The sequence below is a fragment of the Oncorhynchus tshawytscha genome, linkage group LG10, assembly GCF_018296145.1.
Source record: "Oncorhynchus tshawytscha isolate Ot180627B linkage group LG10, Otsh_v2.0, whole genome shotgun sequence".
NCBI classification, from domain to species: Eukaryota; Metazoa; Chordata; class Actinopteri; order Salmoniformes; family Salmonidae; genus Oncorhynchus; species Oncorhynchus tshawytscha.
Window position 1 is genome coordinate 7,262,347 of NC_056438.1, and position 26,095 is coordinate 7,288,441.

General features: G+C 45.4%; 1 protein-coding gene across 1 annotated transcript in view; it reads right to left on the bottom strand.

Annotated features, from left to right (window-relative positions):
• Window positions 1–3,796: 3,796 nt before the first annotated feature.
• LOC112240944 (protein phosphatase 1 regulatory subunit 14B) overlaps window positions 3,797–26,095 on the bottom strand; it is a 47,361-nt gene continuing 25,062 nt past the window's right edge. Inside the window, exons 2-3 of the mRNA XM_042329463.1 lie at window positions 5,282–5,398; window positions 3,797–4,391 (exon numbers count right to left, since the gene is read on the bottom strand). Coding sequence (XP_042185397.1) covers window positions 4,323–4,391; window positions 5,282–5,398 — 186 coding nt within the window. The 3' untranslated portion in view covers window positions 3,797–4,322. The remainder of the gene's footprint in view (window positions 4,392–5,281; window positions 5,399–26,095) is intronic.

Here is a 26,095-nt window from a genome sequence, read left to right on the forward strand (position 1 = left end):
ACCAGTGGAGGCTGTTGAGGGGAGGATGACTCATAATAATACTCAGTAAATGGAATGGTCAAAACCCTGGCGAGGACAACGAGCACGCAGATGAGCTTCCCTGAGACGGATTCTGACAGTTTGTGCAGAAATTCTTTGGATGTGCAAAACCTCAGTTTCATCAGCTGTCCCGGTGGCTGGTCTCAGATGATCCCTCAGGTGAAGAAGCCAGACCTGGAGGTCCTGGGCTGGCGTGGTTACACGTGGTCTACGGTTATGAAGCCGATTGGACGTACTGACAAATTCTCTAAGACGACATTGGAGGCGGCTTATGGTAGAGAAATGAACATTCAATAACACTCACCCTCAATAGTTGAGTCATCTGTGGTATTGTGTTGTGACAACATTTGCACATTTGAGACTTTTATTGATGCCAGCAAGAAGCTGTTTAACCACACCTGTCAAGTGGATGGATTATCTTGGCGAAAGAGAGAGAAATATTCACTAACAGGGGATGTAAACAAATTTGTGGACAAAATTTGAGAGAATTAAGCTTTTTTTGTGTGTCTGGAACATTTCTGTGATTTTATATCTCAGTTCATGAAACACGGGACCAACACTTTACATGTTTGGTTCAGTGTACAGCACATTATAAATGTGAGATGGACTTATTATTAGGCGTGGATTACAGGCCTCCTCCGACGATGATGATGGAGATCCGGAGAGCTGAAGAGGAAGATGCCACTACAGGCCCATTCTATTCTATTGTCATTTGCAGGGGACTTTGTCCCGAAAAAAAACAAGATACTTGAGATTATTCTTTTTTTTAAACACAACCCCCCCCCCTCCCCTCCGACAAACAACCTGCAGGTGTTGTTAGAACCATTTCCGGTGTCATGCTGTGTTGTCACACCCACCACATGAACACACATATATTAACATGTATTTTTTTATTAAAGTTGCATAAAAGTGTAACAGCATTGTGGTAAAACAACAAACCCTGTCGCTACATTTCTGTTCTTCAGTTTCTTTTCTGTCTGATTAAAACACTTCTAAAACTGCATTTCCATATTCAAAAGTTGTCGCACAGTTTAAAAAAAATGTCTGACATATCCAACAACAGTCTATCAGGGGTCCCTTCTCAAATGGCACCCTATTCCCTATATAGTGCACTACTTTAGACCAGGGCTGGCACCCTATTCCCTATATAGTGCACTACTTTAGACCAGGGCTGGCACCCTATTCTCTATATAGGCCTCTACTTTAGACCAGGGCTGGCACCCTATTCCCTATATAGGGCTCTACTTTAGACCAGGGCTGGCACCCTATTCCCTATATAGGGCACTACTTTAGACCACAACCCCTAGGTTAGTACTGTAAGTAACAACCCACAGGTAAGTAACCATGTCCGAGCCCTGACAACACATAGGTAAGTAACCATGTCCGAGCCCTGACAACCCACAGGTAAGTAACCATGTCCGAGCCCTAACAACCCATAGGTAAGTAACCATGTCCGAGCCCTGACAACCCACAGGTAAGTAACCATGTCCGAGCCCTAACAACCCATAGGTAAGTAACCATGTCCGAGCCCTGACAACCCATAGGTAAGTAACCATAGTAACTCGTCCTACCCCCTGTTTCTGTAGCGGAAGGCAGGCAGCTTGATGTACAAGTACACCCCCTGGATAGGAGGCTAAGCTATCGCTAAAATAGGGAATAGGGTGCCAGTCCTGGTCTAAAGTAGTGCACTATATAGGGAATAGGGTGCCAGCCCTGGTCTAAAGTAGTGCCCTATATAGGGAATAGGGAGCCAGTCCTGGTCTAAAGTAGTGCACTATATAGGGAATAGGGTGCCAGTCCTGGTCTAAAGTAGTGCACTATATAGGGAATAGGGTGCCAGCCCTGGTCTAAAGTAGTGCACTATATAGGGAATAGGGTGCCAGTCCTGGTCTAAAGTAGTGCACTATATAGGGAATAGGGCTCCATTTGAGATGAGACCCAGGTATCATAATAGTACACACAGTAATAATTGACCTAGAATAGATATTCACATCTAAACAACGTAAAGAGGTGTAGATGACCTCTAGATGACCTTTTTCTTAAACAACCACAGGATCATCCCTTTAAAAAAAAGAGGATGAGTCAAAGAGAAAAACATTTCGTTGTGTTTTTTTTAATTTTTTTTTAAATTGTTGTTAAAAATGGACGTCTCCTTTTATTTGGTTTGTAACTTCAATATAGACCTAAGGCAACGTCAGTTATTAAACAACAGATGGAGGGATGGAAGGGAAGGAGGGAGAGAGGGATGGAAGGAGGGAGAGAGGGATGGAGGGTGGGAAGGAGGGAGAGAGGGATGGAGGGTGGGAAGGAGGGAGAGAGGGATGGAGGGTAGGAAGGAGAGAGGGATGGAGGGAAGGAGAGTGAGATGAGAGAGGGAAGGAGGGAGAGAGGGATGGAAGGGAAGGGGGAGAGGGATGGAGGGAGGGAGGGATGGAAGGGAAGGAGGGAGAGAGGGATGGAGGGAAGGAGAGTGAGATGAGAGAGGGAAGGAGGGAGAGGGATGGAGGGAGGGAGGGATGGAAGGGAAGGAGGGAGAGAGGGATGGAGGGTAGGAGGGGGAGAGAGGGATGGAGGGTGGGAAGGAGGGAGGGTGGGAAGGAGGGAGAGAGGGATGGAGGGTAGGAAGGAGGGAGAGAGGGATGGAGGGTAGGAAGGAGGGAGAGAGGGATGGAGGGTAGGAAGGAGGGAGAGAGGGATGGAAGGTGGGAAGGAGGGAGAGAGAGATGGAAGGGAAGGAGGGAGGGATGGAGGGTGGGAAGGAGGGAGAGAGAGATGGAAGGGAAGGAGGGAGAGGGGTGGAGGGGAAGGGGGAGAGGGATGGAGGGTGGGAAGGAGGGAGAGAGGGATGGAGGGTAGGAAGGAGGGAGAGAGGGATGGAGGGTGGGAAGGAGGGAGAGAGGGATGGAGGGTAGGAAGGAGGGAGAGAGGGATGGAAGGTGGGAAGGAGGGAGAGAGGGATGGAGGGTGGGAAGGAGGGAGAGAGGGATGGAGGGTAGGAAGGAGGGAGAGAGGGATGGAAGGTGGGAAGGAGGGAGAGAGGGAAGGAAGGAGGGAGAGAGGGATGGAGGGTGGGAAGGAGGGAGAAAGGGATGGAGGGTAGGAAGGAGGGAGAGAGGGATGGAGGGTGGGAAGGAGGGATGGCGGGTGGGAAGGAGGGAGAGAGATGGATGGAGGGTGGGAAGGAGGGTGGGAAGGAGGGAGAGAGGGATGGAGGGTGGGAAGGAGGGAGAGAGGGATGGAGGGTGGGAAGGACAGAGGGAGGGAGAGGGAAGGAAGGAGAGAGAGATGGAGTCATCTATAGATTGCTGAAAGTAGAAAGGGAAGGAGTCAGAGGAAGGAGTCAGAGGAAGGAGTCAGAGGAAGGAGTCAGAGGAAGGAGACAGAGGAAGGAGTCAGAGGAAGGAGTCAGAGGAAGGAGAGAGGAAGGAGTCAGAGGAAGGAGGGGCAAAAGAGAGACATGGGGTGAGTGAGAGAGCTGCATGATTGGCAACACTAAGGCCTTGTGAGGCAGCCAAGCCAGGAAGAGTAAGACCTCTGATTCTCTCTCTTTTTCTCCATTTATCTCTCTCAATGATTATACCCCCCCCCCACCACCACCACCACCTCTTTCCCGTGTGTGTGTTGACGAGAGGGCGCCAGTGTGTGTGTTTATGTGTGTGTGTTTATGTGTGTGTGTTTATGTGTGTGTGTACCAGTGTTCACATCTGTGTGTGTGTGTGAAGGAACAGCAGCTGTGGTCTGTGTTTCTGCTGTTCCCTGAGTGTGTGTGTGTGTGTGTGTGTGTGTGTGTGGATATTTGGATGTACACATTCAGACACATTTTCCACTACCCAGTGCCCCCCCCCCTCCTTGGCTACTAAAACAGAATATATCCTGGGCTTGGCTACTAAAACAGAATATATCCTGGGCTCGGCTACTAAAACAGAATATATCCTGGGCTTGGTTTACAGCATCATTATAGTATGCTATATTCACTCATTAACATGAGAAATATGACCGATCGTTTGATTATTTAACAACAATACAAACCCCTTAAAAAAAAAAATATCGAAATAAATGTAAACTAAATAAAGCATTAAAATAAAAAAAAATCACAGGATATGACATCATACACCCTGCTTGGATCTGATTGGCTGCTTCAATCACCTATCTTACTCCTCTTTTTCTCCTCTATCTCTGAGGAAGCCAAGCTCCTGTTTCTTGGGGTGAGGTTGGAGTGAGAGAGGGAGGCGGGAGGAGGGAGGAGGCAGGGGGTGAGGAGGAGGGGTGACTCAGGGTTGAGGTTATTTCTTCTGGGGGGTGGTGAGTTTCTGCATGCCACGTATCTTATCCAGCAGACCAGACACAAAGTCCTACATGGAGAGAAGAGGGACAAAACACACCATTAGAAACAACCACCTACAGGGAGAGAAGAGGGACAAAACACACCATTAGAAACAACCACCTACAGGGAGAGAAGAGGGACAAAACACACCATTAGAAACAACCACCTACAGGGAGAGAAGAGGGACAAAACACACCATTAGAAACAACCACCTACAGGGAGAGAAGAGGGACAAAACACACCATTAGAAACAACCACCTACAGGGAGAGAAGAGGGACAAAACACACCATTAGAAACAACCACCTACAGGGAGAGAAGAGGGACAAAACACACCATTAGAAACAACCACCTACAGGGAGAGAAGAGGGACAAAACACACCATTAGTACAAAGTCTAAACATACATATAGCATGCAATAAAATGAATAAAACATCTTATTTATAAATGTTACCTAAAGAATTCTGATTCTGCCACGACCATAGACAAAATGGCTTCTCAAAATGGTGGACTCAAAGAGCGACAGAGGACCGTCCAGAAACAACAGCCTCCTATGTACCTCACATGGACCTAAAACAAGTTCAATGTCGGTCCTGGAGGGCCGAAACATGGATGGTTTTTCATCCTCTCCCTCTATTAAGGGATGGATTCAGACCTGGGACACCAGGTGAGCCCTGATCAATTAATTGGATAGGTATGGTGTTAGTTGTCACGCCCTGGTTTTCTATGGTATTGTAGGTCAGTGCGTGACTAGGGGGGGTGTGTTCTAGTTTTCATATTTCTATGTTGGTGTGCTTGGTATGGTTCCCAAACAAATAAAAACCACAATTCAACCACGAATACAATGTTTTTAAAATGATTCAGGATAAGATGTAAACATGTATTTCCATTGCGGTCCTCTGGCGGTGGAACTGATGTACCTCAGTAGGTTTGTAACAGTCTACCAGGAGATCTTTAACTCTGGCTCCTCTGTCATCATCGCTAGGCATGTCCAGCAGCTCATCCACATCTATCTCCAACTCTGGTATAGCCTCCTCCTGTCATTCAAGGAAAAAGAAGGAGGGAGGGATGAGGAACAACATCTACGATGCATTCAGAAATGATTCAGAACCCTGGACTTTTCCCCACATTTTGTTATGCCTTTAAAAAAAAAAATATTCAATTGTTTTTATTACTCGTCAAATATACACACAATACTCCATAATGACATCACAATACTCCATAATGACATCACAATACTCCATAATGACATCACAATACTCCATAATGACATCCCGATACCCCATAATGACATCACAATACTCCATAATGACATCACAATACTCCATAATGACATCCCGATACCCCATAATGACATCACAATACTCCATAATGACATCACAATACTCCATAATGACATCACAATAGTCCATAATGACATCACGATACCCAATCATGACATCACAATACCCCATAATGACATCACAATACTCCATAATGACATCACGATACCCCATAGTGACATCACAATACATAATGACATCCATAATGACATCACAATACTACTCCATAATGACATCACAATACTCCATAATGACATCACAATACTCCATAATGACATCACAATACTCCATAATGACATCACAATACCCATAATGACATCACAATACCCATAATGACATAATGACATCACAATACTCCATAATGACATCACAATACTCCATAATGACATCACAATACTCCATAATGACATCACAATAGTCCATAATGACATCACGATACCCAATCATGACATCACAATACCCCATAATGACATCACAATACTCCATAATGACATCACAATAGTCCATAATGACATCATGATACCCAATAATGACATCACAATACTCCATAATGACAGCACAATACCACCTGTAATGACATCCCATTCTTCTAATGCAGATCACTCTCAAGACTCTGTCAGATTGAAATGACATCACTACCACAGCTATTTTCAGGTCTCTCCAGAGATGTTCGATCGGGTTTAAGTCCGGGCTCTGGCTGGGCCACTCAAGGACATTTAGAGACTTGTCCCAAAGCCACTCCTGCGTTGTCATGTCTGTGTGCTTAGGGTCGTTGTCCTGTTGGAAGGTGAACCTTCGCCCCAGTCTGATATCCTCAGCGCTCTGGAGCAGGTTTCCACCAAGGTTCCAGGCTGTATCACAACCGGCCGTGATTGGGAGCCCCATAGGGCGGCGCACCATGTGCCCAGCGTCGTCCGGGTTCGGGTCCGCCACGCAGTCTCCTCGTGGAATGCAATGTAATCGGCGTCCAAAAAGGCCGATTATCGATGGTTATGAAAACTTGAAATCCGCCCTAATTAAAATCAGCCATGCCGATTAAATCGGTCGACATCTAGACGCAACCCATATGTGTTCTAGAATACATGACTATTTCTCAACCCATATGTGTTCTAGAATACATGACTATTTCTCAACCCAAATGTGTTCTAGAATACATGACTATTTCTCAACCCAAATGTGTTCTAGAATACATGACTATTTCTCAACCCAAATGTGTTCTAGAATACATGACTATTTCTCAACCCATATGTGTTCTAGAATACATGACTATTTCTCAACCCATATGTGTTCTAGAATACATGACTATTTCTCAACCCAAATGTGTTCTAGAATACATGACTATTTCTCAACCCAAATGTGTTCTAGAATACATGACTATTTCTCAACCCAAATGTGTTCTAGAATACATGACTATTTCTCAACCCATATGTGTTCTAGAATACATGACTATTTCTCAACCCAAATGTGTTCTAGAATACATGACTATTTCTCAACCCATATGTGTTCTAGAATACATGACTATTTCTCAACCCATATGTGTTCTAGAACACATGACTATTTCTCAACCCATATGTGTTCTAGAATACATGACTATTTCTCAACCCATATGTGTTCTAGAATACATGACTATTTCTCAACCCAAATGTGTTCTAGAATACATGACTATTTCTCAACCCATATGTGTCTCAACCCATATGTGTTCTAGAATACATGACTATTTCTCAACCCATATGTGTTCTAGAATACATGACTATTTCTCAACCCATATGTGTTCTAGAATACATGACTATTTCTCAACCCAAATGTGTTCTAGAATACATGACTATTTCTCAACCCATATGTGTCTCAACCCATATGTGTTCTAGAATACATGACTATTTCTCAACCCATATGTGTTCTAGAATACATGACTATTTCTCAACCCAAATGTGTTCTAGAATACGTGACTATTTTCTACGCTTAATTGGTCTCCTCTCTCTGACCTCATTTCTATTTTTATCCCTCCATCTCAGATTTCTAATGACTATTATGTCTCCCTGATTCTCTCGTCTGACCTTCTACCTCTTTTCCCCACATCTCTTTTTGTCTCTCCCATCTCCCTCTCTTTTCCCTCTTCCCCATCTGTTTCTCTCTGTCGTTCCCTCTTTCCCCCCATCTCTCTCTCTCTCTCCTCCATCTCATTGTTTCGCTCCCTGTCCTTCTCTCCCTTTTCCCCATCTCTCTGTCTCTCCATCTCTGTTTCTCCCTCTCCCCCATCTCTCTCCCTCTCCCCCATCTCTCTCCCTCTCCTCCCCGCCCCATTTCTCTCAAACTCACAAATTACACTCAAAAGTTCCAAAATAATTATAGTTTTCGAGTGTTTTGTCTTTCTATCTATAATCTGTCATGTCTCTCACTCCTTTTCTCTCTCTCTCTCCCCCTCATCCTCCCCCTCGCTCTCTCTCTCCCCCTCATCCTCCCCCTCGCTTCTCTCTCTCCCCCTCATCCTCCCCCTCGCTCTCTCTCCCCCTCATCCTCCCCCTCATCCTCCCCCTCATCCTCCCCCTCGGTTCTCTCTCTCCCCCTCATCCTCCCCCTCGGTTCTCTCTCTCCCACCTCATCCTCCCCCTCGGTTCTCTCCCTCTCTCCCCCCTCATCCTCCCCCTCGGTTCTCTCCCTCTCTCCCCCTCATCCTCCCCCTCGCTTCTCTCTCTCCTCCCTCATCCTCCCCCTCGCCTCTCTCTCCCCCTCATCCTCCCCCTCGGTTCTCTCTCTCCCCCTCATCCTCCTCCTCGGTTCTCTCTCCCCCTCATCCTCCCCCTCGGTACTCTCCCTCTCTCCCCCTCATCCTCCCCCTCGGTTCTCTCTCTCCCCCTCATCCTCCACTTCGCTTCTCTCTCTCCCCCTCATCCTCCCCTCGCTTCTCTCTCTCCCCCTCATCCTCCCCCTCTCTCTCTCCCCCTCATCCTCCCCCTCGCTTCTCTCTCTCCCCCCTCATCCTCCCCTCGCTTCTCTCTCTCTCCCCTCTCATCCCCCTCGCTTCTCTCTCTCTCCCCCTCATCCTCCCCCTCGGTTCTCTCTCTCCCCCTCATCCTCCCCCTCGGTTCTCTCCCTCTCACCCCCTCATTCTCCCCCTCGGTTCTCTCTCTCCCCCTCATCCTCCCCCTCTCTCCCCCTCATCCTCCCCCCTCGCTTCTCTCTCTTCCCCCTCATCCTCCCCCTCGCTTCTCTCTCCCCCTCATCCTCCCCCTCTCACCCCCTCATCCTCCCCCTCTCACCCCCTCAACCTCCCCCTCGGTTCTCTCCCTCTCACTCCCCTCGATTCTCTCTCTCTCCCCCCTCATCCTCCCCCTCGGTTCTCTCTCTCCCCCCTCATCCTCCCCCTCGGTTAGGGCTGCCCAAGCCAGCTGTCACTGCACCTGCCTACAGGCCACACACAGCACACAGGCGCATTGACACACACGCAAGCCAAGGCAAGCACATTGCTGACGCTCAAATACACAGAGATGTAGCCACACTTCTCTCTCTCTGTCCTTTATCCTAACACACACACACACACAGAAATTCTAACTGAGTTAATGCATTTAGCTAGGGTAAAGGAAGGAGGGGAACCGTGTGTGTGTGTTAGAGCTAAGTAGATATAAGGGATTTAATCAGAGCGGCAGAGCCTGACAGAGAGGTGACACACACACACACACACACACACACACCACACCACACAGAGACAGACAGAAGCTGGGGTGAGAGTGAGGTAAGCCGACACAAAGAATGTTCCACACAACATGTGCTACCAGTCAGTCAGTAAGTCAGAAAAAGAGAGCTGGAGGGAGGGGGTTACCAAGAGAGCTGGGGGAGGGTGGCACCAAGAGAGAAAGAGGCACAGCACAGAGCAACAGAGGCAGCGAGAGCACAAGAGAGGGAACGAGAGAGCACGAGAGAGGGAACGAGAGAGGGCACGAGAGAGGGCACGAGAGAGCACGAGAGAGGGAACGAGAGAGCACGAGAGAGGGAACAAGAGAGGGAACGAGAGAGAGAGGGAACGAGAGAGAGAGGGAACGAGAGAGAGAGAGGGAACGAGAGAGAACGAGAGAGGGAACAAGAGAGGGAACGAGAGAGGGAACGAGAGAGAGAGAGAACGAGAGAGGGAACGAGAGAGAGAACGAGAGAGCTCGAGAGAGGGAACGAGAGAGCACGAGAGGGAACGAGAGAGGGAACAAGAGCGAGAGGGAACGAGAGCGAGAGAGAAAGAGAGAACGAGAGAGGGGGAATGAGAGAGAGAGAGCACGAGAGAGGGAACGAGAGAGGGAACGAGAGAGAATGAAAGAGAGGGAACGAGAGAGCACGAGAGAGGGAACGAGAGAACACGAGAGAGGGAACGAGAGAACACGAGAGAGGGAACGAGAGAGCACGAGAGAGGGAACGAGAGAGCACGAGAGAGGGAATGAGAGAGAGAGGGAACGAGAGTGAGAGGGAATGAGAGAGAACGAGAGAGGGAACGAGAGAGAGAGAGCACGAGAGAGGGAACGAGAGAGAGAACGAGAGAGAATGAAAGAGAGGGAACGAGAGAGAACGAGAGAGCACGAGAGAGAGGGAACAAGAGAGAGAACGAGAGAGCACGAGAGAGAGAGCACGAGAGAGTGAGAGAGAGCGAGAGAATGAGAGCAAACAAGGGAAGGAGAGGGTCAGAGAGAATCATTGTAGAGAACAAGATCTTTCTCTACCGGCGTCTACAGTAGAGTGTATTTCTAACAATCACAGAGTGTTGATATCTTTGTCAGTGTGTGTCTACAGGACAGAGTGTTGTTATCTTGGTCAGTGTGTATCTACAGGACAGAGTGTTATCTTGGTCAGTGTGTATCTACAAGACAGAGTGTTGTTATCTTGGTCAGTGTGTTGTTATCTTGGTCAGTGTGTATCTACAGGACAGAGTGTTGTTATCTTGGTCAGTGTGTTGTTATCTTGGTCAGTGTGTTGTTATCTTGGTCAGTGTGTATCTACAGGACAGAGTGTTGTTATCTTGGACAGTGTTGTTATCTTGGTCAGTGTGTTGTTATCTTGGTCAGTGTGTATCTACAGGACAGAGTGTTGTTATCTTGGTCAGTGTGTTGTTATCTTGGTCAGTGTGTTGTTATCTTGGTCGGTGTGTTGTTATCTTGGTCAGTGTGTATCTACAGGACAGAGTGTTGTTATCTTGGTCAGAGTGTTGTTATCTTGGTCAGTGTGTATCTACAGGACAAAGTGTTGTTATCTTGGTCAGTGTGTATCTACAGGACAGAGTGTTGTTATCTTGGTCAGAGTGTTGTTATCTTGGTCAGTGTGTATCTACAGGACAGAGTGTTGTTATCTTGGACAGTGTTGTTATCTTGGTCAGAGTGTTGTTATCTTGGTCAGTGTGTATCTACAGGACAGAGTGTTGTTATCTTGGTCAGTGTGTTGTTATCTTGGTCAGTGTGTTGTTATCTTGGTCGGTGTGTTGTTATCTTGGTCAGTGTGTATCTACAGGACAGAGTGTTGTTATCTTGGTCAGAGTGTTGTTATCTTGGTCAGAGTGTTGTTATCTTGGTCAGTGTGTATCTACAGGACAGAGTGTTGTTATCTTGGTCAGTGTGTATCTACAGGACAGAGTGTTGTTATCTTGGTCAGAGTGTTGTTATCTTGGTCAGTGTGTATCTACAGGACAGAGTGTTATCTTGGTCAGAGTGTTGTTATCTTGGTCAGTGTGTTGTTATCTTTGTCAGTGTGTGTCTACAGGACAGAGTGTTGTTATCTTGGTCAGTGTGTATCTACAGGACAGAGTGTTGTTATCTTGGTCAGAGTGTTGTTATCTTTGTCAGTGTGTATCTACAGGACAGTGTTGTTATCTTGGTCAGTGTGTATCTACAGGACAGAGTGTTGTTATCTTGGTCAGAGTGTTGTTATCTTGGTCAGTGTGTTGTTATCTTGGTCAGTGTGTTGTTATCTTGGTCAGTGTTGTTATCTTGGTCAGAGTGTTGTTATCTTGGTCAGAGTGTATCTACAGGACAGAGTGTTGTTATCTTGGTCAGAGTGTTGTTATCTTGGTCAGTGTGTTGTTATCTTGGTCAGTGTGTTGTTATCTTGGTTGTTGTTATCTTGGTCAGAGTGTTGTTATCTTGGTCAGAGTGTATCTACAGGACAGAGTGTTGTTATCTTGGTCAGAGTGTTGTTATCTTGGTCAGTGTGTTGTTATCTTGGTCAGTGTGTTGTTATCTTGGTCAGTGTGTATCTACAGGACAGAGTGTTGTCATCTTGGTCAGTGTGTTGTTATCTTGGTCAGTGTGTATCTACAGGACAGAGTGTTGTTATCTTGGTCAGAGTGTTGTTATCTTGGTCAGTGTGTATCTACAGGACAGAGTGTTGTTATCTTGGTCAGAGTGTTGTTATCTTGGTCAGTGTGTATCTACAGGACAGAGTGTTGTTATCTTGGTCAGAGTGTTGTTATCTTGGTCAGTGTGTATCTACAGGACAGAGTGTTGTTATCTTGGTCAGAGTGTTGTTATCTTGGTCAGTGTGTATCTACAGGACAGAGTGTTGTTATCTTGGTCAGAGTGTTATCTTGGTCAGAGTGTTGTTATCTTGGTCAGTGTGTATCTACAGGACAGAGTGTTGTTATCTTGGTCAGTGTGTATCTACAGGACAGAGTGTTGTTATCTTGGTCAGAGTGTTGTTATCTTGGTCAGTGTGTTGTTATCTTGGTCAGTGTGTTGTTATCTTGGTCAGTGTTGTTATCTTGGTCAGAGTGTTGTTATCTTGGTCAGAGTGTATCTACAGGACAGAGTGTTGTTATCTTGGTCAGAGTGTTGTTATCTTGGCCAGTGTGTTGTTATCTTGGTCAGTGTGTTGTTATCTTGGTCAGAGTGTTGTTATCTTGGTCAGAGTGTTGTTATCTTGGTCAGAGTGTATCTACAGGACAGAGTGTTGTTATCTTGGTCAGAGTGTTGTTATCTTGGTCAGTGTGTTGTTATCTTGGTCAGAGTGTTGTTATCTTGGTCAGTGTGTATCTACGGGACAGAGTGTTGTTATCTTGGTCAGTGTGTTGTTATCTTGGTCAGTGTGTATCTACAGGACAGAGTGTTGTTATCTTGGTCAGAGTGTTGTTATCTTGGTCAGTGTGTATCTACAGGACAGAGTGTTGTTATCTTGGTCAGTGTGTTGTTATCTTGGTCAGTGTGTATCTACAGGACAGAGTGTTGTTATCTTGGTCAGAGTGTTGTTATCTTGGTCAGTGTGTATCTACAGGACAGAGTGTTGTTATCTTGGTCAGAGTGTTGTTATCTTGGTCAGTGTGTATCTACAGGACAGAGTGTTGTTATCTTGGTCAGAGTGTTGTTATCTTGGTCAGAGTGTTGTTATCTTGGTCAGTGTGTATCTACTGGACAGAGTGTTGTTATCTTGGTCAGTGTGTATCTACAGGACAGAGTGTTGCTATCTTGGTCAGTGTGTATCTACAGGACAGAGTGTTGTTATGCCCGCTCCACTTCACTCACAGCTAGTCTGTCCCGAGGAACCACTGGGAGTCTGTCCCGAGGAACCACTGGGAGTCTGTCCCGAGGAACCACTGGGAGTCTGTCCCGAGGAACCACTGGGAGTCTGTCCCGAGGAACCACTGGGAGTCTGTCCCGAGGAACCACTGGGAGTCTGTCCCGAGGAACCACTGGGAGTCTGTCCCGAGGAACCACTGGGAGTCTGTCCCGAGGAACCACTGGGAGTCTGTCCCGAGGAACCACTGGGAGTCTGGACTGAGGAACCACTGGGAGTCTGGACTGAGGAACCACTGGGAGTCTGGACTGAGGAACCACTGGGAGTCTGAACTGAGGAAACACTGGGAGTCTCTGAGGAACCACTGGGAGTCTGAGGAACCACTGGGAGTCTGGACTGAGGAACCACTGGGAGTCTGGACTGAGGAACCACTGGGAGTCTGGACTGAGGAACCACTGGGAGTCTGGACTGAGGAAACACTGGGAGTCTGGACTGAGGAACCACTGGGAGTCTGTCCTGAGGAACCACTGGGAGTCTGTCCTGAGGAACCACTGGGAGTCTGGACTGTATCATGTTATCTCCTCTCTCATACTGACTCTAGTCTGTCCTGAGGAACCACTGGGAGTCTGGACTGTATCATGTTATCTCCCCTCTCATACTGACTCTAGTCTGTCCTGAGGATCCACTGGGAGTCTGGACTGTATCATGTTATCTCCTCTCTCATACTGACTCTAGTCTGGACTGTATCATGTTATCTCCTCTCTCATACTGACTCTAGTCTGGACTGTATCATGTTATCTCCTCTCTCATACTGACTCTAGTCTGGACTGTATCATGTTATCTCCCCTCTCATACTGACTCTAGTCTGTCCTGAGGAACCACTGGGAGTCTGGGAGTCTGGAACTGTATCATGTTATCTCCTCTCTCATACTGACTCTAGTCTGGACTTTATCATGTACAACTAAAAATGCTCCAATCATTTTAGATGCCATTACCTCAGGTGTTGCTTCATTATTCAGGATTGTGTAAAGATCCTCAGAACTCACCTTCCATTACCCCTGTTGAGTCATGACTAGACCCTCAGAACTCACCTTCCATTACCCCTGTTGAGTCATGACTAGACCCTCAGAACTCACCTTCCATTACCCCTGTTGAGTCATGACTAGACCCTCAGAACTCACCTTCCATTACCCCTGTTGAGTCATGACTAGACCCTCAGAACTCACCTTCCATTACCCCTGTTGAGTCATGACTAGACCCTCAGAACTCACCTTCCATTACCCCTGTTGAGTCATGACTAGACCCTCAGAACTCACCTTCCATTACCCCTGTTGAGTCATGACTAGACCCTCAGAACTCACCTTCCATTACCCCTGTTGAGTCATGACTAGACCCTCAGAACTCACCTTCCATTACCCCTGTTGAGTCATGACTAGACCCTCAGAACTCACCTTCCATTACCCCTGTTGAGTCATGACTAGACCCTCAGAACTCACCTTCCATTACCCCTGTTGAGTCATGACTAGACCCTCAGAACTCACCTTCCATTACCCCTGTTGAGTCATGACTAGACCCTCAGAACTCACCTTCCATTACCCCTGTTGAGTCATGACTAGACCCTCAGAACTCACCTTCCATTACCCCTGTTGAGTCATGACTAGACCCTCAGAACTCACCTTCCATTACCCCTGTTGAGTCATGACTAGACCCTCAGAACTCACCTTCCATTACCCCTGTTGATTGTACTCATGTAAAGTATTTTTTGCAAGAAAACAGTAGATTTATAATTGATCATATTTATGAAGAATTGGCCCTATCATGGAGACTTGGAACCACTATGAAGAGATGTACTGGATTATAATTATTTATTTATTTATTATTTTGGCCAAATTTCATTTTCACAAATGTAATAATAATTTTTCAAAAAGTTATTACTTTACAAAAGAAATTAAACAATATTTTAAGACAAATATAGATGTGTGTATCCCTAAAAGGTCTTTGTGTAATGTGTTAGCCCCACCTCTAGCCCCGCCCGTCCGTTCTTTAGGTAAACCCTGCTTTAAGTTACAGTTTTACTGTGAACACTGAGGCTGTACCTGCTTTAAGTTACAGTTTTACTGTGAACACTGAGGCTGTACCCGCTTTAAGTTACAGTTTTACTGTGAACACTGAGGCTGTACTCGCTTTAAGTTACAGTTTTACTGTGAACACTGAGGCTGTACTCGCTTTAAGTTACAGTTTTACTGTGAACACTGAGGCTGTACTCGCTTTAAGTTACAGTTTTACTGTGAACACTGAGGCTGTACCTTCTACAGTTTTAACAGTGGTCAAGTAGGCTGCTGTGGCTATTTGATCATAATGTAGGCCTATCAGAGGGGTCTACCATCAACAACAATGGAGAAAATGCATCCCATAATATTTTAACATGGAAACAGCTGTTCTATCATTCAACCTACTGTAGCAGCCAATGTGTGGCGTTCAATGTAGACCTACATTCTGAGAGACTTTTGAAAAATCCTGCAGGGCTTGACATTAACCTGTTTATTCACTTCTGCTTCAGACAAGGAGGTGACTGAACATGGTGTTGTGTTGTTTGATGCAAGACACTTTACAAAATAAAATGCATTATTATTCCCATACCATTATTACAGAGAATCAGACCAATTATACTCCCCTCTGCCTATTGGCTACTTAGCTTATTCACGCTTGTCTCAAAATAGAACACTACCCCTTTAAGACAAAAAAACAACATTACCTGACTGGGTTTTCAAAGATGTCTAGAAATGTAGACATTTTGTGCTCTTGTAGGAAGCAACCCCTCCCCCATTGCTGACTACAAATGATCTATTACTGGGCTAATAACTCACTAACTAGCAAAGGATATCAACTAAATGTGCACACGTGGCTACTGTACATGCAGGTCTTACTATGATCTCATAACAAGCGCATCTACTCACGACCGCTCATGCTGTAAACACAGTCCAGTTCAACACAAATGGCACAGATCCATATATGGCAAATGGTCTATTTGCATATAGGCCTACTGCAGCTCTGATTGGTTATGCCGCACCGGTCTGTGTAGGGTCGTGCCTGTCAATGCAATAGAATCCTACTCCAATGCGTTCTGCCTACAGCAAAATGTCTTGCACAGTTCATTTGGTTTTGATGCCATCACACTTACCACAGTAAAAAAAGGGAAATGTTGATAATGTTAACAAGGAAAACTCTCGAAAGTTGAGTGAAGTTCAATCTCGTGATTCTCTCCATCGGGGAGACCCCAGATCATGATAGACCAGTGACACACACACACCGCTTGACATAACCCAACACACACACACCACTTGACATAACCCAACACACACACACCGCTTGACATAACCCAACACACACACACCGCTTGACATAACCCAACATAACCATGCTATGTGCACAACATAAGTTGATGCAACACCTATAATGAAAGTGTATTGGGATTTAGTAACTGTGTTACGATTTAGGAACTGTGTTGAAATTGAGGAATTGGTTTTTTTTAGGTCAAGTGATGGTGACAGTCTCTCTAGGTGTAGTGAAAGCTGCTACTAGCTGATACTAGGATTCTAATGGTTTCTGTGTTTATATACACACACAAGACCGAGATAGAGAAGTCAACCAGACAGGAAGTGTGTGTGTGTGTTAGCGTGTGTGTGTGTGTGTTAGCGTGTGTGTGTGTTTTAGCATGTGTGTGTGTATTAGCGTGTGTGTGTGTGTGTGTGTGTGTATTAGTGTGTGTGTGTGTGTGTGTGTGTGTTAGTGTGTGTTTGTGTTAGCGTGTGTGTGTGTGTGTGTTAGCGTGTGTGTGTGATGTGTGTTAGCGTGTGTGTGTGTGTTAGCGTGTGTGTGAGGTGTGTTAGCGTGTGTGTGTCTGTGGTACTTTCAGTAAGCGTAATCGTTATCCCTAACCAGAAACAACTTCGGCCTGACTTTGTGTCACGACTCCAGACACACAAAAAACCACACACCTTTCAAACCAGTTTTTCCCGCCAATTTTTCAGACAAATTTTTTTGCAGACTTCTCTTTATATGTGAAAGGTATTGCTGGCGAAAAAGCCTCTACTTACATTTTTATCAAATTGCTGCTTACTGAAACTCCCGAAATCATCCAGTTGTTATAATACTTTTGACGCCTAATCGCGTAAACTATTTCACCACTGTTTCACGCTGCTGTTTGAGAAGCATAGGGGCTTGATAAATCAATGTCAGATTTCTGTTTTCACTCAATCTCAATCTGGATATTGGTTATGTTATGAAAGGCTATGAAAATGTTAGCTGGGAGCGTCAGATAGCCTAGTGGCTAGAGTGTTGGGCCAGTAACCGAAAGGTTGTTAGATCGAATCCCCGAGCTGACAAGGTAAAAATCTATCGTTCTGCCCCCTGAACAAGGCAGTTAAACCCACTGTTCCTAGGCTGTCATTGAAAATAAGAATTTGTTCTTAACTGACTTGCCTTGTTAAATAAAAAATTAATTAACAAGATAATTATTTAGCTCTTCACTAGCTCTACTCCCAAGCAGGTTTGTAGCCTTATGTGTGTTCATACTATACAGCAGGGCTCTCCAACCCTTTATCCTGGACAGCTACCATCCTGTAGGTTTTCACTCTGCACCCGATTCTAATAATCAACTGGTTGATCCACTGAATCAGGTTAGATACAACTGGCGTTGAAAGGAACAGGGGTGGACAGCCCTGTCGTACGGTATATCGCCTAACACCGACTTAATGCGATGTATGTTTCACTGCATCTCCGTCTGGATATTTGGTTAATTCTCTGGCTGTTAATAAGAGGAAGTATAGCTCCTCTATTAGTTAACTCAATGGTGTGTGTGTGTGTGTGTGTGTGTGTGTATATATATATATATATATATATATATATATATATATATATATATATATATATATATATATATATATATATATATATATATATATATATATATATATATATATATATATATATATATACACACACACACACACACACACACACACACACACACACACAGTGGGGCAAAAAGTATTTAGTCAGCCACCAATTGTGCAAGTTCTCCCACTTAAAAAGATGAGAGAGGCCTGTAATTTTCATCATAGGTACACTTCAACTATGACAGACAAAATGAGAAAAAAAATTCCAGAAAATCACATTGTAGGATTTTTAATGAATTGATTTGCAAATTGTGGTGGAAAATATATATGACTCCAAAAGTCTGCGACGGTTGTGAAATATCAACACAAGACTCACATTTTATTCTGTTATATTTTATTATATTCTTAGCCTACTATAAAAAATGACTTGTGTGTTGACTGTAATCAGGGTTGCCCGTGTGCATCTTGTCTGTTTAAACCCAATAGAGTCGATGTCCGCTGAAAGCTAATTAGCATAAACCGTTAATAAAAAACAATCAGAATCAGTCTTTTTTTTGGTGGCAGCGAGACAGTCGAAGGGGGATACGGCGGTGAGAAGTTACTGGGCTGGAATTTGATACAGCCTGGATTCGAACCAGGATCTGTAGTGACACCTCTTGATCTATATTGATACTTGTGCATCTTATAAACAACATGTTTTTTGATGTTATACTGGATTTCTGTATTTAATCCAATGCTAAGTTACATTTGGCAGACCTGACTTGATTGACCCTCTTTCTTACAAGGCCGAATCATATTTTGAATTTTGTATTTATTTTGTTATCGCAAGAGAGCTGCATTCAGGTAATGAACTCATTATTATGGGGTCAATATTTTAACTTGATTACAAATTGTTTGTCAATAATTCTTGAATTTGTTACAATTAAGTAGATCAATGAACTGATAAAACATTTATACATTTAGGGGGGAAAAAAGTATAATTTTTGAATATGATAGAAAGATGGATTGCATTCTATTATACATCCAATCAATCAATCTGAATACTGTTTATTAGTGTTTATTAGTGTATTAATAACAACACTCTGAAAATCAGTCTGAAATGTAATATTTCACCTATTGTTCACGTCCATATAGTCGAGGACAACATGGTACAGTTATTCCTTATCCCCTTAATAATATTTTTAATTTGCTCGCTCGCCTCACTTTTCTGGGGGAATCCGTTAAACAGTGAATCAATTGTGTTTTGCCTAAACTTTATTTAACAAGGAAAGTCAGTTAAGAACAAATTCTTATTTATAATGACGGCCTACCCCGGGCCAAACCCGGACGATGCTGGGCCAATTGTGCACCGCTCTATGGAACTCCCAATCACGGCCGGATCTGATACAGCCTGGATTCGAAGCAGGAACTGTAGTGACACCTCTTGTACTGAGATGCAGTGCTTTAGACCGCTGTGATACAGCCTAGATTCGAACCAGGGTCTGTGGTGACACCTCTTGTACTGAGATGCAGTGCTTCAGACCGCTGTAATACAGCCTGGATTCGAACCAGGGTCTGTAGTGACTCCTCTAGCACTGAGATGCAGTGCTTTAGACCGCTGTGATACAGCCTGAATTCAAACCAGGGTCTGTAGTGCCTTAGACCGCTGTGATACAGCCTGGATTCGAACCAGGGTCTGTAGTGACGCTGTGATACAGCCTGGATTCGAACCAGTAGTGCCTTAGACCGCTGTGATACAGCCTGGATTCGAACCAGGGTCTGTAGTGCCTTAGACCGCTGTGATACAGCCTAGATGAACCAGGGTCTGTAGTGCCTTAGACCGCTGTGATACAGCCTGGATTCGAACCAGGGTCTGTAGTGCCACCTCTTGTAGCCTGGATGCAGTCTGTAGTCAGACCGCTGTGATACAGCCTAGATTCGAACCAGGGTCTGTAGTGACACCTCTTGTACAGAGATGAACCAGGGTCTGTAGTGCCTTAGACCGCTGTGATACAGCCTGGATTCGAACCAGGGTCTGTAGTGCCACCTCTTGTACAGCCTGAGAACCAGGGTCTGCAGTGCCTTAGACCGCTGTGATACAGCCTAGATTCGAACCAGGGTCTGTGGTGACACCTCTTGTACTGAGATGCAGTGCTTCAGACCGCTGTAATACAGCCTGGATTCGAACCAGGGTCTGTAGTGCCTTAGACCCTGATACAGCCTGGAGAACCAGGGTCTGAGATGCCTTAGACCGCTGTGATACAGCCTGGATTCGAACCAGGGTCTGTAGTGCCTTAGACCGCTGTGATACAGCCTGGATTCGAACCAGGGTCTGTAGTGCCTTAGACCGCTGTGATACAGCCTGGATTCGAACCAGGATCTGTAGTGCCTTAGACCGCTGTGATACAGCCTGGATTCGAACCAGGGTCTGTAGTGCTTTAGACCGCTGTGATACAGCCTAGATTCGAACCAGGGTCTGTGTTTTGGTGTTTTAAGGTGTGATCCAGGCTGTATCACACCTTAAACAGCCACCACTAACATTGAGTGGCTACTGCCAACACACTGTCAATGACACTGACTCTACTCCAGCCACTTTAATCATGGGAATTGATGGGAAATTATGTAAATATATCACTAGCCACTTTAAACAATGCTACCTTATATAATGTTACTTACCCTACATTGTTCATCTCATATGCATACGTTGATACTGTACTCTATATCATCGACTGCATCCTTATGTAATACATGTATCACTAGCCACTTTAACTATGCCACTTGGTTTACATACTTATCTCATATGTATATACTGTACTGATATCATCTACATCTTGCCTATGCTGCTCTGTACCATCACTCATTCATATTCTTATGTACATATTCTTTAACCAGGGTTTTTTTCTGTTAGTTGATTACTTGCTCGTTATTACTGCATTGTCGGAACTAGAAGCACAACAGCCTGCATAACATCTGCTAACCAGGGTCTGATTTGATTTGATTTGATTTTAGTGCCTTAGACCGCTGTGATACAGCCTGGATTCGAACCAGGGTCTGTAGTGCCTTAGACCGCTGTGATACAGCCTGGATTCGAACCAGGGTCTGTAGTGCCTTAGACCGCTGTGATACAGCCTATATTCGAACCAGGGTCTGTAGTGCCTTAGACCGCTGTGATACAGCCTGGATTCGAACCAGGGTCTGTAGTGCTTTAGACCGCTGTGATACAGCCTAGATTCGAACCAGGGTCTGTAGTGCCTTAGACCGCTGTGATACAGCCTGGATTCGAACCAGGGTCTGTAGTGCCTTAGACCGCTGTGATACAGCCTGGATTCGAACCAGGGTCTGTAGTGCCTTTAGACCGCTGTGATACAGCCTGGATTCGAACCAGGGTCTGTAGTGCCTTAGACCGCTGTGATACAGCCTGGATTCGAACCAGGGTCTGTAGTGCCTTAGACCGCTGTGATACAGCCTGGATTCGAACCAGGGTCTGTAGTGCCTTAGACCGCTGTGATACAGCCTGGATTCGAACCAGGGTCTGTAGTGCCTTAGACCGCTGTGATACAGCCTGGATTCGAACCAGGGTCTGTAGTGCTTTAGACCGCTGTGATACAGCCTGGATTCGAACCAGGGTCTGTAGTGCCTTAGACCGCTGTGATACAGCCTGGATTCGAACCAGGGTCTGTAGTGCCTTAGACCGCTGTGATACAGCCTGGATTCGAACCAGGGTCTGTAGTGCCTTAGACCGCTGTGATACAGCCTAGATTCGAACCAGGGTCTGTAGTGCCTTAGACCGCTGTGATACAGCCTGGATTCGAACCAGGGTCTGTAGTGCCTTAGACCGCTGTGATACAGCCTGGATTCGAACCAGGGTCTGTAGTGCCTTAGACCGCTGTGATACAGCCTGGATTCGAACCAGGGTCTGTAGTGCCTTAGACCGCTGTGATACAGCCTGGATTCGAACCAGGGTCTGTAGTGCCTTAGACCGCTGTGATACAGCCTGGATTCGAACCAGGGTCTGTAGTGCCTTAGACCGCTGTGATACAGCCTGGATTCGAACCAGGGTCTGTAGTGCCTTAGACCGCTGTGATACAGCCTGGATTCGAACCAGGGTCTGTAGTGCCTTAGACCGCTGTGATACAGCCTGGATTCGAACCAGGGTCTGTAGTGCCTTAGACCGCTGTGATACAGCCTGGATTCGAACCAGGGTCTGTAGTGCCTTAGACCGCTGTGATACAGCCTGGATTCGAACCAGGGTCTGTAGTGCCTTAGACCGCTGTGATACAGCCTGGATTCGAACCAGGGTCTGTAGTGCCTTAGACCGCTGTGATACAGCCTGGATTCGAACCAGGGTCTGTAGTGCCTTAGACCGCTGTGATACAGCCTGGATTCGAACCAGGGTCTGTAGTGCCTTAGACCTCTGCGCCACTCAGGTAAAGGAGGAACTGTATGAACTGGCTTCTAAAAATAAAATGAAACATTGTACAGATTTCTTGACAGGCAACATATTTTGTAACAGGGTTTGTGTTACACACACAGCCAGGGGAGATGAGAACAACATGAGGCTGGCACAGCTGACAACGTGTCAGTGTTAGCTGGATCGGACCGAAACGCACCGAGAGAACAATGTGTCCTACAATCTACGGCCATACCTACTGTCACAACACACACACCTAATTGGATTTGTAAACAACAGGTGAAATGCTAACTAACCGTGAAATGCTTACTTACAGGTGCTTCTCCAATAATGCTGAGTACATTTTTTTGGGGGGGGGGAAGAAATAGTGACGCAAGGAATAAATACACAGTGAATAACAAATAACAATGACGAGTAAATATAACATGGCTGTATACAGGAATGTACCAGGTAATAACCTGGCTGTATACAGGAAGTACCAGGTAATAACCTGGTTGTATACAGGAAGTACCAGGTAATAACCTGGTTATATACAGGAAGTACCAGGTAATAACATGGCTGTATACAGGAAGTACCAGGTAATAACATGGCTATATACAGGAAGTACCAGGTAATAACATGGCTATATACAGGAAGTACCAGGTAATAACATGGCTATATACAGGAAGTACCAGGTAATAACCTGGTTATATACAGGAAGTACCAGGTAATAACATGGCTATATACAGGAAGTACCAGGTAATAACCTGGTTATATACAGGAAGTACCAGGTAATAACATGGCTATATACAGGAAGTACCAGGTAATAACATGGCTATATACAGGAAGTACCAGGTAATAACATGGCTATATACAGGAAGTACCAGGTAATAACATGGCTGTATACAGGAAGTACCAGGTAATAACATGGTTATATACAGGGAGTACCAGGTAATAACATGGCTATATACAGGAAGTACCAGGTAATAACGTGGCTATAGACAGGAAGTACCAGGTAATAACATGGCTATATACAGGGAGTACCAGTACTGAGTCGATGTGTAGGGGTACCAGGTACTTGAGGTATCTATGTACATACAGGTCCAGGGTCAGGTGACTAGACAACAGGATAAATGATAGACAATAGCAGCAGATGATATGGTGAGTGTGTGTGTGTGTGTGTTGGGGTGTTAGTGTAAGTATGTGTGAGTGTGCGGGTAGAGTCCAGTGTGTGTGTGTGTGTGTGTAAGTATGTGTGAGTGTGCGTGTAGAGTCCAGCGTGTGTGTGTGTGTAGAGTCCGTGCAAATAAGGGTCAACGCAGGTAGCAGTCTTGTTTGTCAGTTTTTGTCAGTCTTGTTTGTCAGTTTGGGGGGGTAGCAGGTAGCAGTCTTGTTTGTCAGTTTGGGGGGGGTAGAAGCTGTTCATGGTCCTGTTTGTTACAGACTTGGTGCCCTGGTACCGCTTGCCGTGCGGAAGCAGAGGAAATGGCTTGGGTCTGACACCGCCTGGTATAGAGGTCCTGGATGGCAGGGAGCTGCCCAGTGATGTATTGGGCTGTACACACTACCCTCTGTAGTGCCTTGAGGTCAAATGCCAAGCGGTGATGCAGCCAGTCAAGATGCTCTCAGTGGTGCAGCCAGTCAGGATGCTCTCAGTGGTGCAGCCAGCCAGGATGCTCTCAGTGGTGCAGCCAGCCAGGATGCTCTCAGTGGTGCAGCCAGCCAGGATGCTCTCAGTGGTGCAGCCAGTCAGGATGCTCTCAGTGGTGCAGCCAGCCAGGATGCTCTCAGTGGTGCAGCCAGCCAGGATGCTCTCAGTGGTGCAGCCAGCCAGGATTCTCTCAGTGGTGCAGCCAGTCAAGATGCTCTCAGTGATGCAGCTGTAGAACTTTATGAGGATCCGAGGGCCCGTGTCAAATATTTTTAAACCCTCACGTCGCCTCTTCCTGTTTACACACTATAAGCCCCTCCCCCTGCCCCCGCCCCTGCCACTCACACCGACACAAATGAGAGATCACTTCTTCCTCTCTGACAAGCGATTTCAACTCGCTATTTCCTTTTGAGGTTCGGTCCACCAGAAATTGGTCATACGGAAAGCAAAACACATTGAGACGTTATTTTACTGTAATAGAGAAGTTAACCTTTCAAAGAAAATACCCTTTTTATGTCTCAACTACTCATATTGTACACAAAACAGACACTACTAAAAACAGGAGTATCAATGAACGTTGATTCTGGAAAATGAATGCTCAGCTTCTCAAGCGGGATTGCAGTACCACGTACAGCTCGCAGAATTTTAGCCAAAGACTGTTATACTCGCTCTCTAGTCTTTCATAAATGTGCAATAAGCGTAAAAACACAATTATATAAAACTCAGATAGATGATTATTGCAACAACTAAAAAACAAAACAGGTTAAACTGTTTTGATAAAAAATAATTTAGTTAGTGGGTCTTATGTGTATTATGGATCCCTGTTAGTTGTTGCCAAGGCAGCATCTACTCTTTCTGGCTTTGGGACTGTGGTTTTCCTAGATATGGCTACTATGTTATGATCACTACATCCTATGGATCTGGATGCTGCTTTAGAGCAGATGTCTGAGGCATCAGTAAAGATGTGATCAATACATGTTGATGATTTCATTCCTCTACTGTTTCTACCTATCAGTAGGTTGACTGATAACCTGAACCAGGTTGCAGGCACTGGTTACAGATCAAAGCTTTTTCTTGAGTGGGAAGCTTGATGAGAGCCAGACAATATTTAACCTCTTAAGTGTAAAGTCCCAATATTTAGGGACCCTATTAGATTTGTTTTACTCCATTCAGTCTGGTATGAGAACAGTAGCCCCTATCTGCAAAAGCAGGGTGTCCGCGGAAAGCTGAGTATCTTGGCTATTGATCTGTGCCTTAAAATCTTTGGTGTGACTTATACAGGTAGTAAGGGCAGGCTGAGTCGATGACCTCATTTCAAGATGGCTGCTGCCTACATTCTGGGTTAGCGTTGTGAACCATAAACAACATAAACACGGAATACGTTGATTCACACCGGAAGCCGGGACCTCTGTGGATGTCTTATTTGTCTGCCTGGGACCTACCGATCTACTGAGTCAAAATAGTTATTTTACACATCTACTGTAGATATGAACACATAACGAGAAAGAGAGAGAAGAGAGAGAGAGAGAGAGAGATGTTTATTTTCGCTTTTGTACTTTAACTATTTGTACATTGTTACAACACTGTATATATATTTATAATATGACATTTGTAATATCTTTATTCTTTTGAAACTTCTGTGTGTGTAATGTTTACTGTTCATTTTTATTGTTTATTTCACATTTGTTTATTATCTACTTCACTTGCTTTGGCAATGTGTTTCCCTTTTTAATACAGCCCCTTGAATTGAACTGAAAGACGACGGAGACAAACAGAGCAAGAGAGCACAGGACAGAGAGCACAGGACAGAGAGCACAGGACAGAGAGCACAGGACAGAGAGCACAGGACAGAGAGCACAGGACAGAGAGCACAGGACAGAGAGCACAGGACAGAGAGCACAGGACAGAGAGCACAGGACAGAGAGCACAGGACAGAGAGCACAGGACAGAGAAAGGTGGGGGGGGGGGGTTCAAGGGTGTATTAGTGAACTCCTGCTGCCTTCCATCACACACACACA